The following is a 17285-nucleotide window of genomic DNA, read 5'->3' on the forward strand; positions in this document are numbered from 1 at the left end:
CATTTATATTCTCTGCATTAGTGCTTTCTCTCTTTCAGGTCATCCACCCAGCTAACAAGACTTTTCCAGCCATTAACTGAACTCTAGCCTTTGGCCAACCACAGGAATGCACAACAGGAATGAAAAACTGGGCAGGTCAAATGGCTCTTGCAGTAGATACCTTCGCAACAGGCCCTTTGCATAGCTGTTTGCCTCTTTTCCTTAACGTGGGAGACAGCAGCAACCACCCATGTGCTCATCTAAGCAGATGCACGTAGCTTTTAAAAGGCTGAATCGCTGCACATTCATTAATGGGGTCAGCAAGAATGTTTCTTCTGACTTTTTCACTTTTTTCCCCCCCTAAGCAATTTAATGAAAGCTTAGATGATAGAGCTGTGGTGGAAATTTCACCCATAAAGCACCCACAATCGCCGAATAATTATTTCGTGAAATTTCAAAGCTACCAAATTACAGTGAGTCACTGGTCTCGTACACCAATGAGCTAAGAGCTACTAGGTTACTTAGACCTTATACCCACGATTGATCAAATATAGTTTAAGCAAATGCGTTAATCAGCAGAAACTCCTAAATAAAGATTAGATTTGAGAGTTAGATTTTGTTTTATCCCCCCCCCTTTGTTATTTTTATGTATAACTCAAACTGAACATACCTAATAGCACTAACAATAGCACTTAGACTTATATACTGCTTCACAGTGTTTTACAGTGTTTTACAACTCTCTGAGCAGTTTACAGAGTCAGCCTCTTGCCCCCCAACAATCTGGGTCCTCGTTTTACCCACCTCGGAAGGATGGAAGGCTGAGTCAACCTTGAACCGGTCAGGAATGAACTGTTGGCAGTGGGTAGAGTTAGCCTGCAATACTGCATTCCAATCCCTACGTCACCAAGGAAAGAAAGGAAGGAAGGGAGGGAGGAGAGAGGGAGGGAGGGAGGAACAAAAGAAGGGCAATAGCAATAGCACTTAGACTTATATACCGCTTCACAGTGTGTTACAGCTCTCTCTAAGCGGTTTACAGAGTCAGCCTCTTGCCCCCAACAATCTGGGTCCTTGTTTTACCAACCTTGGGAGGATAGAAGGCTGCATCAAACTTGAGCCAGTCAGAATCGAACTGCTGGCAATGGGCAGAATCAGCCTGCAATACTGCATTCTAACCACTGTGCCACCGCAGTGCTAACTGCTCTTATAACACTCCTTCCTCCATCTAGTTTCCCCGCCACAGCAACCCTGTGAGGTGGGTTGGGCTAAGACTGTCAACAACTGGTTTTCATGGCTAAACTGGAACTAGAACTCACAGTAGCCTGGTGCCTTCACCACTAAACCAAACTGACTGTATAGATGAAACCGACTCCGTTACCTTTTAAGATTGCTTTACATTTGATAAGGAGACAAGACAGACACTATGAGTATTCTTCATGATGTGAAAACAGTAAAGGCACCTTCCTAGGAAAAAAACCAGCCCTCTTTGATATAGGTAGCCACGACTTAGGACCGTAATTGAGCCCAAAATTTCCATTGCTAAGCGATGCAGTTGTTAAGAGAATTTTGCCCCATCTTACGACCTTTCTTGCCACAGCTGAGAATCAAGAGAATCATCGCTGCGGGTTATCAAGTTAGTAACACGGTTGTTAAGCGGATCTGGTTTCCCCATTGACTTTGCCTGTCAGTAGGTCGCAAAAAGGGATCACACGACCCCCGGGGACACTGCAACCATCATAAATATGAACCAGTTGCCAAGCATCCGAATTTGGATCAAGTGACCATGGGGGATGCTATAACGGTCGTAAGTGTGAAAAACGGTCATAAGTCACTTTTTTCAGTGCTGTTTTAAATTTGAACACTAAATGAACGGTGGTAAGTCAAGGATTAGCTGTATTTGACATAGGAGTTTAGTCAAGGCACCAAGGACCGGTTCCGTGGAGTGAAGTTTTTCTCTTTCATGTGTTGTATCCTTTGAGTAGGGCACGAAGGCAACACAACCAGAGAACCGGGTATGAGTCCCTTCATTGGCACCAACTTTGCCCCTCAACGTCCCGTTTACTCTCCGGCCTGGAGAAAAGCTCTCCCACAAACCTGCAGGAGCTTCTGGCTGCAGATACTCCAGTCCAAACGCTGTAAGCAGAATGACTGCAATCAATCACTCCAGAAGGGAAAGATAATGAGTCCCAGAAGCCAGGAATAATTCCAGCAAGACAAGATAAGCACACAGAAGCACGACCCTAATTCAAGCAGTCAGGAGGAATGCCAGGAATGCAGGCCACAGCTCTCAACCCCAGATGAATTCAGTGTTTGTTCCTGACAAACGCCCCTCCCAACTGCCTCTCCTTTAAACTCCATCCCCAGGTGTGCCTTGCGAAGGGAATCAGGGCCCTCTCCTTCCACCCATGTTGCTCTCTTCTCTGTTCTTCCTTGCGTGCCTAGGATGAGGAGGGGGTGGGCCTTGGTCTTCATCTGAACCTCTCCTCCCTTGTTCTACCTCTCCCTTGCTCTGCCCAGCCTGACGTTGCCCTTCCCCAGTTTCCTCCACAGCCAATGGAGTCACTCTCCCGCTCTCCGTCAGCTGTTCCTCTTCCATCTCAAATTCAGACTCTGATGGGGGCATGACACATCCTATGGATGGGGCTTCGCTTCTTTATTTTATTTTTATTTTATTTTTATTTATTTATTTTTGTCACAACATCATACAAAAAGATTATATAGTATATAACCATGTAAACATATATAGGAAGAAGAAAAGAAAAACAATGGGACAGGAACGGTAGGCACGTTTGTGCGCTTATGCACGCCCCTTATGGTCCTCTTAGGAATGGGGTGAGGTCAATAGTAGAAAGTTTTTGGTTAAAGCTTTTAGGATTATGGGAAGAGACCACAGAGTCAGGTAAAGTATTCCAAGCACTGATGATTCTGTTACAGAAGTCATATTTTCTGCAATCTAGATTAAAGCGGTTGACATTAAGTTTAAATCTATTGGTTGCTCTTGTATTATTGCAATTAAAGCTGAAGTAGTCTTTGACAGGAAGGACATTACAATAGATGATTCTATGAGTTAAACTTAGGTCTTGTCGAAGGCGACGGAGTTCCAAGTTTTCTAAGCCTAGGATTTCAAGTCTGGTGGGATAAGGTATTTTGTTGTTTTCAGAGGAATGGAGAACTCTTCTTGTAAAATATTTCTGGACACGTTCAATTGTATTGATGTCAGAGATGTGGTGAGGGTTCCAAACCGGTGAGCTGTATTCTAGAATTGGTCTAGCAAATGTTTTATATGCTCTGGTTAGTAGTGTGGTGTTTTTGGAAAAGAAGCTACGCAAAATTAGGTTTACAACTCTTAGAGCTTTTTTTGCTATGTAGTTACAGTGGGCTTTGGCACTTAGATCATTTGACATGAAAACTCCAAGGTCTTTAACGCAATGGGGGTTGTCTGTAAGGTAATGTCCATCTAGTAGTTCTTTGTGCAACCCGGTTGCTGACATGTCACGGACCGGGGGGTGGGGTTTGGGGATCCCTGTTTTAGATGGAAGAGATAAGGAGACATGACAGTACAGGTAGTCCTCAACTTATGACCACACCTGAGCCCAAAATTTATGCTGTTAAGTGAGACATTTGTTAAGTGAGTTTTGTCCCATTTTACGACCTTTCTTTGCCACAGTTGTTAAGTGAATCACCACAGTTGATAAGTTAGGGACCCGGTTGGGAAGCGAATCGGGCTTCCCCCGTTGCACTTTGCTTGTCAGAAGGTTGCAAAAGGGGATCACGTGACTCCGGGACACAGCAATGGTCATAAATATGAACCAATTATCTGAATTTTGATCACATGATCATGGGGATGCTGCAAAGGTTGTAACTGTGAAAAATGGTCATAAGTCACTTTTTTCAGTGCTGTTGTAACTTCGAACAGTCATTAAATGAACTGTTGTAAGTCGAAGACTCTACCTGGATATATCTTTGACTCCAGCCTCTTCTCCTAAAATTTCTTGTGGATCAGTAGGAAAAGATGACACTTGAAGCATGCAGTGTGTTTTTTCATTGCATAATCTCTCTGTTTTAGTTGTCTGTTCTGGATGAAATACTGCCCCTTTCAACCAAATGAATCAGATTAACAGAGTTGGAAGGGACCTTGTGGGTTATCTAGTCCAACCCCCCACCCAAACAGAAGACCCTACACCATTTCTAACAAATGGCTGTCCAGTCTCTTCTTGAAAGCCTCCAGTAATGAAGCTCCCACAACTTCCAAAGGCAACTTCTGTTCCATGGGTTGATTGTTCTCACTGTCAGAAAATTTCTCCTTATTTCCAGGTTGAATCTCTTCTTGATCAGTTTCCATCCATTATTCCTTGTCTGGCCTTCAGGTGCTTTGGAAAATAGCTTGACCCCCTCTTCTCTGTGGCAGCCCCCTCAAATATTGGAAGATGTCTCCCCTGGTCCTTCTCTTCACTAGACTAGCCATGCTGAATTCCTGCAACTGTTCATTGTATATTTTAGCCTCCAGTCCCCTAATCATCTTGGTTGCTCTTCTCTGCACTCTTTCTAGAGTCTCAACATCTTTTTTTATAATATGGTGACCAAAACTGGATGCAGTATTCTAGGTGTGGTTTTACTAAGGCTTTATAGTGTGGTATTAGTACCTCCTATGATCTTGATTGTATCCCTCTGTTAGTGCAATTTAGGATTGCATTGGCTTTTTTAGCTGCTGCCGCGCTAGATAACTTGATATCTGTCCCAACAATATAGAGCTATCATGGACACACCCATCTTGCCAGTAAGGAGGTAGAGAAAGAGAGAAAAATACATGGTGTGAGTATGGAGAGAATTCTATATTGCTTTATTGAATTTTGCGTTACATCTTAAAAGTGCTTAATTTAAGTAGCATTGAGATTTATTCCTTGAAGAATCAGAAAGAGGAACCCAATTATAAAATGAACAACTCCTTGTACAACATCCAATCATTTCTATTGGATACACATCTTTAAAAGAAAAGAAAAGGAATTACACTAAGTCTTTTGGCCACATGGCATTTTTATACCCTAAAGAATGTCTTGTTATTTTCCCTAGATAATAGCTGCAGAGTGGAGAATTCTGCTCCGTTGAGCAATTGCACAATTAGCTAGGAGTTTAGAAGTATATTATAAATACCCAACGGATTTGGGAGCCCTGTTTCAGGTGGAGAAGTTAATTGTAGGATGAAAGATGTGGGTTACTTTTGAGCAGTTAATGCTGCACCAAATAATCTTCTTTTTACACTGCTCCATAATCCCGTTGCTTGTTTTGAAAAATTAAGGGACGTTTGTGCTGGTCCTTTTGTACTGGCAACATTTTTTCGGCCAGTCTCATGATTTAATTAATTGCGTTAACTTTAATCACTTTATCCTACACTTCTTTTAGGGACCTCCCAGTAGGACATACTGCAATATTTAATATATACTGATAGAAGGGAATATTTCTAGCTCCGGGTTGAAATATGTGGGGTCCTTGGTGCTCTCTGAGCTTGGTGGTTTTCTTGCAGTACTAGAGCACTGATGATGTCATCTAGTTTGGTACTGAAATGTCTGCAAGAAAACCACCAAGGGCAGAGAGCACCAAGGACCCCACTTATTTAATTTAGTACTTAGATTTCAGTGTTATTGTTTTGTAAGGCTTTGTTCCATTTGTGTAACTATGTAAGCCATGCTTTGTAAGCATTTTCTCCTAATAGATCACCTATGAACTTTTAACATCAGTAACAATCACCATCACAATTTTAATTTCATGTTGACCCTGCAGGGCAGAGCTGTGGAAACAGCAAGCATTAGGAATGAAGGAAGGTTTTAATCTGAGCCTTCCAGGAGGGTGAACAATAATCTTTCTGTTTTTATATTGTGCAATGCACACACCATATCTAGGAAGCCTGCTGGGTATGGGATAGACAGTCTCATTATAACCATCATGATGACCTCTTCCATGTAAATTTCATTTTGGGGAGAAACCCCCTGCTGTCTGTATGGCAAAAGTTGGTTCTTTCCAATGACTATTTGACTCTCTGCCTAACAAAAATAGCAATAGCACTTCTGTACTGCTTCACGTTGCTTTACAGCCCTCTCTAAGCAGTTTTACAGAGCCAGCATCTTGCTCCCAACAATCTGGGTCTTCGTTTTACCCACCTTGGAAGGATGGAAGGCTGAGTCAACCTTGAGCCAGTCAGGATTGAACTGCTGGCAGTGGGCAGAGTCAGCCTGCAATACTGGATGGGTGGGTGGATGGATGGATGGAAGGAAGGAAGGAAGGAAGGAAGGAAGGAAGGAAGGAAGGAAGGGAGGGAAATAGCAATAGCACTTAGATTTATATGCCTTTTCACAGTGCTTTAAAGCCCTCTCTAAGCAGTTTCACAGAGTCAGTATATTGCCCCCAACAATCTGGGTCCTCATTTTATCAACCTCAGAAGAATAGAAGGCTGAGTCAACTCTGAGCCGATGACATTCGAACTGCCGAATTGCAAGCAGCCAGCAGGCAGTAGAAGTAGCCTGCAGTACTGCACTCTAACCACTGAGCCACCATGGCTGATAAAAATCTTCATTTTGACTGAAGATGTTACTTGGATGAGTAACAAAACCTCTCGGTTTTAATAAACTTTGCTTCAGTTGCCATGATTTAACCTTTTAAGATTACCGCTTCCACTTTGAAAACCTGTATGTTTACCAAGGGAAGAGAAGATTGAGGAGAAACATGATGGCAATTCTCCAATATTTGAAGGACTGTCACAGAGAAAAGGGGGAGGGGGTCAATTTATTCTCCATAGCATCTGCGGGCAGGACAAGAAGCAATGGGTGGAAGCTGCAACCTGGAATTAAGGAGGAAAAGCCGTTCCACCTGACAATGAAGCAATGGAACGGCTTGCCTCCAGAAGTTATGGGTACTCCATTGCTGGAGGGTTTCAAGAAAAGATTGGGCAACCATTTGTGCAGGCTGGTAAGAGGACTTCTGCCTTGGGCATGGGTAGGACTAGAAGACCTCCAAGGTCCCTTCCAGCCCTATGAGTATGAAAACCTGGTGCATTAGACCAGTGTTTCTCAACCTTGGCAACTTTTAAGATGTGTGGATTTCAACTCCCAGAATTCCCCAGCCAGCGAGAAACACTGGTGTAGAATAGTACAATTTGTGTATGTGTTAATTTTGTTTAGTCTCCGTTTTTCATTTTTGTGGCTTTTTGCACAAGGACCTACTTTTATATCTGCCTTAAAATGTATATAACTTTTTTTTTTGGTGCTTGCTTTTCCAAATGTACACTTTTCTATTTGCAGTTCTACCGATGTGTACCCACGTTGGTGGTTTTTGGCAGGCAAATTAGCACCCCTGACGGAACAGTGTTTCTACAGTGCTTTCAAAAGATTATCATGTTGGTCCCTGGGATCATTTTATATTTTAACTGGTGAGATACGCTGCAAAATGTAGAAAATTATGACTTCTAGAGAACAGATCTACATCTCACGTTGAACATGCAAAAATAGTTAAGGACACATTGAAATGCAAACTAAGCTAAACAGATTAAAATATGATTAAAAATATGATACCTGGTCCTCTTTTAAAAGTTCATAATTATAACATTGGAAGCCCTCGATCATGCTCTACAGCAAGGGTCTCCAACCTTGGTCCCTTTAAGACTTGTGGACTTCAACTCCCAGAATTCCTCAGCCAGCTTTGCCTTCACACCTATGGCCCTGACCTGTGTCTACTTCCTCCCATATTTACGTGTAGGTGCAAACTCCCTCTGCACAATACTGATTGCTTAGACCAGGGGTCTCCAACCTTGGTCCCTTTAAGACTTGTGGACTTCAACTTGAAGATGGATGGACTTCAACTCCCAGAATTCCACAGTGCTGGCTGGGGAATTCTGGAAGTTGAAGTCCACCCATCTCCAAATTGAGAACCACTGCTTTAGATCTTGAAAAAAATGCTCCTGGAGTATATATCTCCGGAATTCCATTTCACAGTAGGTTTTTGTTGTTGTTGTTGTTTCAGCTATTGATTCCCCTGGATATTTCAAGGCTGATTAGCCTAAGACTGATAAAACACAAATATAATACAATCTAAGAACTATAGGCCCATAATTGGCATAATTTGCTAAGAGGCAGTTGATGCCATGAGATAATGGCATTTCAGAGAGAGAGGGAGGGAGGGAGGGAGAGAGAGAGAGACAAAGAGATGATAATAACACTGTTCTCACTCAACCAACAAAAATGTCTTCCCAGCAAGATTTGAAACTGCTATAAGGCTGTGCTTTCTTTCCTAGACATTCTGCTCCTCACCCCAAGAAGTTCATGAACTGAACTGAAGAAGCTTCTTGGATGAGAAGTGAAATGTCTTCAAGGGCAAACAAAGAAAGTCCAGTTGCCTCTTGGGACATAGGTTGAGGAACGTCTCCAAAACAACAAGGGCTATAAATCTTTGTTCCTTGTTATTGCTATGTATAATGGGAGATTGGCCTTGATAGGATTAAATGGTTGGATCAGACTTGTGGTATCAACCTGTACTTCTCCCATTGCTTGCCTAGAGCAGGGGTCTGCAAACTTGGCTCTTTTAAGACTTGTGGACTTCAACTCCCAGAGTCCCTCAGCCAGCACTGGCTGAGGAACTCTGGGAGTTGAAGTCCACAAGTCTTAAAAGAGCCAAGTTTGCAGACCCCTGGCCTAGAGCACTTTCTAGAATCATAAGTCTGGAAGATACCTTGGGGGTCTTCTGGTCCAACCCCCTACCCAAAGCAAGGTCCTTAATACCAACCCAGGAAAATGGCTGTCCAATCATTCCTTGAAAATTTCCAATGATGGAACACCTAGAACTCAGTGAGACAAGTTGTTCCACTGATTAACTGTTCTCACTGTCAGGAAATTCCCCCTTATTTCCAAGTTAGACCTCTCCTTAATGAGCTTCCCTCCCAGTTCTTCTTGTCCTCTCTGCAGGTGCTAAGAAGAATCAACAGTCTCTTCCCTGTAATAGCCCTTCAAGTGTTGGAAGACGGCTGTCATATCTTCTCTAATCCTTTTCTTTGTTAGGCTAGATCAGGGGTAGTCAACCTTTTTATACCTACCGCCCACTTTTGTATCTCTGTTAGTAGTAAAATTTTCTAACCGCCCACCGGTTCCAAAGTAATGCACCATGTATCATCATCTGCACATGCCTCTCGCGCGTCATGGATTGGGCTTGGGAGGGGCACCAGCTACCAGCTCTGCTTGTCTATTACAGCTGGGTGGTGAGGGGGGAAATGCGCGAGCTATTCTGGGAAGAGGCTCTTTTGTTTGTGGTCGCACTATAGCGCCATTTAGTTTCACTTATGCAACGTGAACTAAACTTATGCATGGGCAATACAAATAGTATATTTACAGAAATTTAAATTGTCACGGGGAATTTTATGAAAACCTAATGAAAATGTTTTTAAATAATGCTATGAATTTTTTTTTAAAAGTCAATTAAATAAAAAAAAAGGAAAGTGCTTCAGTATCGGACGAAACCCCTACCGCCCACCATGAAAGCTGGAACGCCCACTAGTGGGTGGTAGGGACCAGGTTGACTACCACTGAGCTAGATATACCTGGTACCCTTAGCCTCCAGATAGATAGATAGATTTATTGGCAAAGTGTGATTGGACACACAAGGAATTTGTCTTGGTGCATATGCTCTCAGTGTACATAAAAAAAAAGATACGTTCAGCAAGGTACAACATTTACAACACAATTGATGATCAATATATCAATATAAATCATAAGGATTGCCAGTTTATAGCAGGGGTGTCTAACCTTGGCAACTTTAAGACTTGTGGCTGAGGAATTCTGGGAGTTGCAGTCCACAAGTCTTAAAGTTGCCAAGGTTGGAGACCCCTGCCTTATAGAATAAAATTCTTTATTGGCCAAGTGTGATTGGACATTAGTTGATCTTTTCTGCACCCTTCCTAGTGTGTCAGCATTTTTTCTGATTTGTGAATACAATTTCTCTTTTATTACTTTTCACCTCCCCATCCACTGCCTCCTGGGGACCTAAGATAGCTGTGTTTGGAAACTTTTTATTATTTATTTGTATCCCGTATTTATTATTTCTACAAATAACTCAAGGAGACGAACATATCCAATACATGTTCCTCCTCCTATTTTCCCCACAAAAACCACTCTGTGAGGTGAGTTGGAGTTGAGAGAGAAAAGGATGGGTCCAGGGTCACCCAGATGGCTTTCATGATGAAGGAGGGACTTGAACTCATGATCTTCCACTTTCTAGCATGGTGCCTTAACCACTCGATTAAACTGGCTCTCTTATCCCTGGAGTCTTGGACCTCCACCTTAATGGCATCACTACAGACATGTTACCTTCTCCTCTACAAATGTTGATTGGGTGGATTGGGATCAAAGCAAGGATCAGACAAATAGATCATCACAATAATGATGGTAAGAAAGGAGAAAAGAACCTCTTGAAATCATCTTGACTGAGGCTCAGAATAACAGAGTTGGAAGGGACCTTGGAGGTCATCTAGTCCAATCCCCTGCTTGAGCAGGAGACACTGTACCATTTTAGTTAAATGGTTGTCCATCCTCTTCTTAAAAGCCTCCAGTGATGGAATACCCACAACTTCTGAAGGCAAGCCATTCCGCTGGTAAATTGTTTTCACTGTTAGGAAATTTCTCCTTAGTTCTAGGTTGGATCTCTCCTTGATTAGTTTCCATCAATTGCTTCTAGTCCTGCTTTCTGGTGCTTTGGAGCAGGGGTCTCCAAGCTTGGCAACTTTAAGGCTTGTGGACTTCAACTGGCTGAGGAATTCTGGGAGTTGAAGTCTACAAGTCTTAAAGTTGCCAAGGTTGGAGACCCCTGCTTTGGAGAATAGGTTGACTCCCTCCCTCTTCCTTGTGGCAGCCCCTCAAATATAGGAATCCTGCTATCATGTCATCCCTAGTCCTTCTTTTTCATTAGACTAGACTTACCCGATTCCTGCAAGCATTCTTCATATGTTTCTTTCTCCTCCACACCCCAAAAAGTTAAATCCTGATCTTGGCACTTCTCAGGCCAACTGAAATCCAAGTTCTCAATCCCCTCATTTCCCAATTGCCACTGTTTTGCCTAGGAGATAAGTTGTGTAAAGTTGTGTTAGTGTGATGGTCTGCATGCAGGAGTGGGCTGCTGGGGGTTCACAGGGGTTCAGGAGAACCTCTAGCTAAGAATCTGTGCAGTTCGGAAAACCCCCAAATCCTACTCCTGGCTGGCTCTGCCCACCCTATCCCTCCCAGGAGTCCCCATGCAGCCTGTTTTGGATGCAGGTAAGTGCAGGGCACGCACGGAGGCTCGGGGAGGATGAAAAATGGGCCTACCGGCAGTTTGGGAAGGGCTAAACTCCAGAGGACCTCCAGAGCCTGGGTAGGCCATTTTTGCCCTTCCAGAGGCTCAAGGAAAGCCTCCGGAGCCTCCGAAGGCCAACCCCACCCACATCGTGGTGAAGGAGGCTGACTTGGCCATGCCCACCATGGCCGCGCCCACCCAGAAACCGGACAGAGAACCCCTTGCTAAATTGTTTGAAGCCTACCCCTGTCTGCATGGTAGGGAAAAAGCCATGATGAAAAAGGCAAGTGTTCTGTCCTCCTTCGCCTCCGTCTGAGTGACGGCTTAATTAGCCGGCTCTATCAGCTCTGGCAGCAGAATAGCGAACGTCTGCCAAGTTCTCTGATATCTCCCTCGACGCTGGTGAGTCACTTCAGCTCTCAGTTAATCAGTTGATTTGCCAGCTACGAAGAGACACAGCAGTGCTCACCGCCTTTATACCCTGTGGGGTGTGGCTCCATGACTCAGCACTTCCTAGGCCTGCCCCACCCCTGCTTCTGTTGTTCCCTCCTCTCCTGCCTATGAAACCTAGGGTCCAGCCAGGCCTGATTGCCATCAGCTGGGTCTGCAGGCGTGGCCTGGGGGGGGAAAGACCTCCCTAAGGGGATAGAGACAGCACTGCCAAATGTGCTCAACATAAATAACATGCCAGATATGTTTTCAGTGATTTATGCTCCACTCCTGTGCAAGTTTCTCTGGAAATAAATAGGAATAAATGACATGGGAGCCACTTCTGAATAGCGACCAGCAGGGGGCTGGTAAGGTTGATTTGACAGCTCCTTCATTTAGCCACATCTTCATTTTACCCAATTAAAAAAAAACCCACATTTTAGCTCCGTCAATTATCCTCGTTCCTTCTCCTTCATTGTTCCAAACACAAAGAGGCAACAATTGGGTTCTTACTGAGCCATTGTATAAAATGTTTCCAGCGCCTTTTCTCCTTTTTAAGCTTTACAGGTCAAAATGCCAGAAATCGATTATTTTTTTTTCCTCATGGAAACGGAACAATCCAGCAGAACACCTGGAATAATTTTATAAGAAGAATTTGCCAGGCTGAGGTGGCTCAATTATAGCAATGGTCTTCTTGAGGTTGGACAATCCAGTTGGATAACTTTGATAGGATGATCTTTTGGTAGTAAACCTCCAGAACAGGGGTCTCCAACCTTGGTCCCTTTAAGACTTGTGGACTTCAACTCCCAGAGTCCCTCAGCCAGCTTTGCTGGCTGAGAGACTCTGGGAGTTGACGTCCACAAGTCTTAAAGGGACCAAGGTTGGAGACCCCTGATCCAGAACAAACAGCTGCTAACCCACTGAGTTTTTCCCCTGGTTATGTGAACCCAAGTCATAAACTATGACTTAGAATATTGATGAACTCTTCTATTGGTTTATTCCAATCATGGTTATGCACGTCATAAGCTTCGTGTAATGTGTGAAGGCCACTTACGATTGTAATTTCCTTGTTCACCAGCAATTATCTGATAATTGACAGCTATTCTCAACTGCCTTCTTTTTCTCTCTCTTTCTCTTGTACCTTTTCAGGCACTTCTATTTCTCATGTCCCGATAGCCTACATGCTGCCTTCAGTGAGAAATGATAAGACCTGAGGCCTCTAGACCTTTGAAGCTCACGGGAATCCTTGACCCACCTTCAGCTCCTCCTAAATGAAGTTGAGTTGGTGTCCTTCAGAGGATAAATGCTCATTGCAATCCAGAGGACGTCAACTGCCAGGAGCATGCCCGTTCCCCCTCTTGGCCTGCAAACCCAGATTCTGATGGATGGCGGACGGTGGTGACACCATGTAGAAGGTGCTGAAGGGGTGTCCTAACTGAGTTGCAATGGTTTTATACACTTCCCCATTTCCTAACGGCTTTCTTTCTGCACTACATTCCTTCTCCTGGGGCTTAATCTTCCCATGCTATTGGCTCGGGGACCGGCTCCTGGCCTCTTTTGTGCCTACCACCTACGAGAAACGGCAAAGGGGAGATGACCCGTGCTACTTCCATGCTCTCTGCATCATCATCACCACTCCCATCTACTTAGCATTGCTGGTGGTCTCCCTTCCTTTTGCCCTGATTGGCTTCCTGCTATGGTCCCCTCTCCAGTCTGCGAGACGTCCATACATTTATTCCAGACTACAGGACAAAAGCCAGATCAACGGATCCACCTTACTCACCGAGTGGAAGGCAGCTAGTAACGGGAAAAGCTTTTGTTTTAGCAGCGCCAACGTCTGCTTGCTGCCAGATTCCTTGGCAAGATTAAACAATGTTTTCAACACACAGGCCCGAGCAAAGGAAATTGGGCGAAGGATCCGGAATGGAGCCAGCAGGCCCCAAATCAAAATCTACATAGATTCTCCCACCAACACATCGATCAGCGCCGCAAGCTTTAGCAGCCTCGTTTCGCCACAAGGTGGAGATGGCAATAACCGGGTGGTCAGCACGGGCATTAAGAGGACCACGTCCATGGAGTATAAAGGGGACAATGCCGGTTCTAATCATGAAGATGGCAGAGATCCCAAAGGTGGAGGAGATGCTGGTGATGGAGAAGATGGCAACACTTGTATCGTGCGCATAGGTGGTGAAGATAATGGCCACATTTCAGACCTAGAAGCCGATGGGATGGGAAGCCACATGAATAACAGCAAGGGAGCAGTCAACTGTTCACCTGAATCAGAAGCTGAGATCCCAAAAGGTCAAACACCCAACCATAAGCAAAAAGAAGGGGATTCCGGAAGCTTGGATAGCTGTACTGCCTCACGAGAGTCCCTGGTGAAGATGCGCTCTGGAGATGGTCCAGTTGACCAAAGCACCGTGAACAGTAAACTCCTCTACAAGGCCTCGCTTATGAAGAAGACCTCAGTGAAGAAAAAGAAGAATATGGATGAGCTCTTCGACCACGAGATTTCCGCTTTCTTTCCTGCCAACTTGGACTTCCTGTGCTTGCAGGAAGTGTTTGACAAAAGGGCGGCAGAGAAGTTGAAAAATCAGTTGCACCGCTATTTTGAGTACATTCTGTATGACGTTGGAGTCTACAGCTGCCATGGCTGCTGTAGCTTCAAATTTGTGAACAGTGGCCTGCTTTTTGCCAGTCGCTACCCAGTTATGGATGCTGCCTATCACTGTTACCCCAACGGGAAAGGAACAGATGCCTTGTCTTCAAAGGGTGCCCTGTTTCTCAAGGTAAGAGCCTCGTTGTACAGAATACTACCCTGTGTATTTCAACAAGGGATGAACGCTGTTTGCAAATGCAGAATTTTCAGGGTGGACACTTGGAAGGGAATATCTTGTCCTCACGCATGGAAATTGTCTGGAATTCAGAACTTTGAAGAGACTGGATTCACACAACATGTTAGAGGAGGTTGAAATGCAGATGTTGCTTCTTGAGATGGCATGTTGTGGAAATCCATTTATTTTAGCATGTTATATGATCCAGGTCCTCAAATTAAGATACAGTATGATTTATTGGGTGCACATGGCATGTTATATGAATACAGGGACTGTGTTATGTTAATCCAGTTTTAGGGTTCAGCATGTTGTGTGAATCCAACAGAATCTGACAGATTACTCTGCTTTTCTATCTTTTGGATATACCTCTCCTTTTTCTTGAAAACTCATATTCTTCCATAATTTCCGTGGTTTCTCAGCTATGCGCGACTTTCTAGTTTCCAGGAACACAATAGCAATTCTGGATATAGCTAGGAATCAATTATCTCTTTAGCCTTCTCAAGCACAGAGCATAAACCCAAGATGGACAAAAGCTCTTATTGTCTTATTATCATCGTTTAACAACCCCATAATCCCTTGCGGGGTGCAGTCTGGGCAACTGAATGGAGCTAGCAGAGTATTTACTGGCCGGATGCCCTTCCTGTCACCAACTGGGAGTTGAAGTCCGCCAGGCTTAAAGTTACCAAGGTTGGAGACCCCTGATTTAGAGTATAATCCTACAATTGGAAGAGATATGGGGATGTTTAGAGATGTGGAGATTTGTTCAGCAGATATATTCTCATTGTGCCCAGAGAGAGAAGTATCTGCCTGTACCTAGGACTGAACTTGCAGCCTCCTGATTGTGAAGCGAGAGCTCCACGTCTAGGCCACCTCATGGACAAAAGCTCATATATCCCTGGAGCTGCATGTGGCTCTTTCACCCCTCTGCTGTGTCTCCTTGTCACTCAAAATATTCGTCACAACCGCCAATGTGCGATACCCTCTGGCCTGCGATTTATTGAGCTTTTCAACCCCCGGTAGTCCAACCATGGCTGCTCAGGAAATAGTCAGGGTTTTGTGGCTCCCAGTGTTTTCTTTTCTGGGGGAAATGGGTCCAAATGGCTTTTTGAGTGTTTAAGGTTGCAGACCCCTGTCTTATATGAAGAGTTAATACAATATTTAGCTTCTTTCATGGTGTTCTCCAATATGCTTATCGTCCTTTGTTCTCCCAGAGCTCATACCCACTTGGACAATTAATCTTAACTTCTTCAATGTGTGACCAAGTTAATGGCCTACAACAACGGTTTTAGTCTGACTTTCCGCTTCTGCTTAGTTGTGCAGTTGGTCATTTAAGTTTACAGAATGGATCCCGGTTCACTCAGTTTCCCTTCACTGATGGTTTCCCCTATGCTACAGATGGAAAATGGGACACTGAAATAGGGACTTGTCATCCAAAAAACAGTTTGTGGATGATTGAGAATTGATCCCAGGCCTTGTGCTCTGTGTGGTTGTGAGCATGCCCATGTGTCTCTTTGTTTTAATTGTCATAAGCTGATTCATTTAGAGCAGGGGTCTCCAACCTTGGTAACTTTAAGCCTGGCGGACTTCAACTCCCAGAATGCCCCAGCCAGCAAAGCTGGCTGGGGCATTCTGGGAGTTGAAGTCCGCCAGGCTTAAAGTTACCAAGGTTGGAGACCCCTGATTTAGAGTATAATCCTACAATTGGAAGAGATATGGGGATGTTTAGATTTATTTATTCATTCAGTTTCTATGAATGCCCAAAATCAGCCAAGTGACTCTGGGCAGCTTACAAGTCTAAAATTCTTAAACAATTAAAAAGACATTAAAAAATAAAAATACCCACGAAATAAATACATATAAACAGCAACCGTGATGATTAATCTGTTAATAGTGAAGCCAAGTTATGGGGCCTTTCACACATTCCGTGCCCCAGGGCCGTGGAATGTTTTTTACAGCTTTAGAAAAGCTAACAGCAATTTAATAGAATAACAGAGTAGGAAGGGATGTTGGAGGTCATCTAGTCCAACCCCTTGCTTGAGCAGGAGACCCTGTAACGTTTCAGACATATGGCTGCCCATTCTCTTTTTAAAAGGCTCCAATGATGGAACATTCACAACTTCTGAAGCAAGCCATTCCACTGCCTGGTTGTTCTCACTGTTAGGAAATTCCTCCTTAATTCCACGTTGCTTCTCTCTTTAATTAGTTTCCATCCATTGCTTCTTGTCCTGCCTTCTGGTGCTTTGGAGAATAGGTTGACTCCCTCTTCTTTGTGGCAGCCCCTCAAATATCGGAACATGTGATCTCATCATCCCTAGTCTTTCTTGTCACTTGGCAAGATATAGCCAATTCCTCAGGGATGGGCTTAAAATTTTTAGCAAGGGGTTCTCTGCCTGGTTGCTGGGTGGCGGCGTCTCTCCTCCCTCTCGCGCCCCCTTCTCTGCCATTCCCCCTTCTCCACCTCCTCCTCTTGCGTTGCCACCTCCCATTTTCAGAATGGGAGTGAAACAAAACAAAAAATCGGGACTTTTTGGAATTGCCGCGGGATGTGGGACAAATTATTAAAAAGCGGGACTGTCCCGCCAAAAGCAGAACGTCTGGTCACTATACTTTTCTCGAGTCTCCAGGAGGGCAAAAACAGCCTCCTGAGGCTCTGAAGGCCCTCTGTAGACCGGAAACAAGCCCGTTTCTGCCCTTCCCGAACTTCTAGTAGGCACATTTTTTGCCCTCACCGAGCCTCCATGC

General features: G+C 44.2%; 1 protein-coding gene across 1 annotated transcript in view; it reads left to right on the top strand.

Moving 5' to 3' along the window:
- Positions 1-13154: 13154 nt before the first annotated feature.
- Positions 13155-17285, top strand: part of SMPD3 (sphingomyelin phosphodiesterase 3) — a 56311-nt gene continuing 52180 nt past the window's right edge. The window contains exons 1-2 of the mRNA XM_058155574.1: positions 13155-13970; positions 14001-14498. Of these exons, the coding sequence (XP_058011557.1) occupies positions 13155-13970; positions 14001-14498 (1314 nt within the window). The remainder of the gene's footprint in view (positions 13971-14000; positions 14499-17285) is intronic.

Source organism: Ahaetulla prasina, chromosome 12, assembly GCF_028640845.1.
Source record: "Ahaetulla prasina isolate Xishuangbanna chromosome 12, ASM2864084v1, whole genome shotgun sequence".
Classification (NCBI taxonomy): domain Eukaryota; kingdom Metazoa; phylum Chordata; class Lepidosauria; order Squamata; family Colubridae; genus Ahaetulla; species Ahaetulla prasina.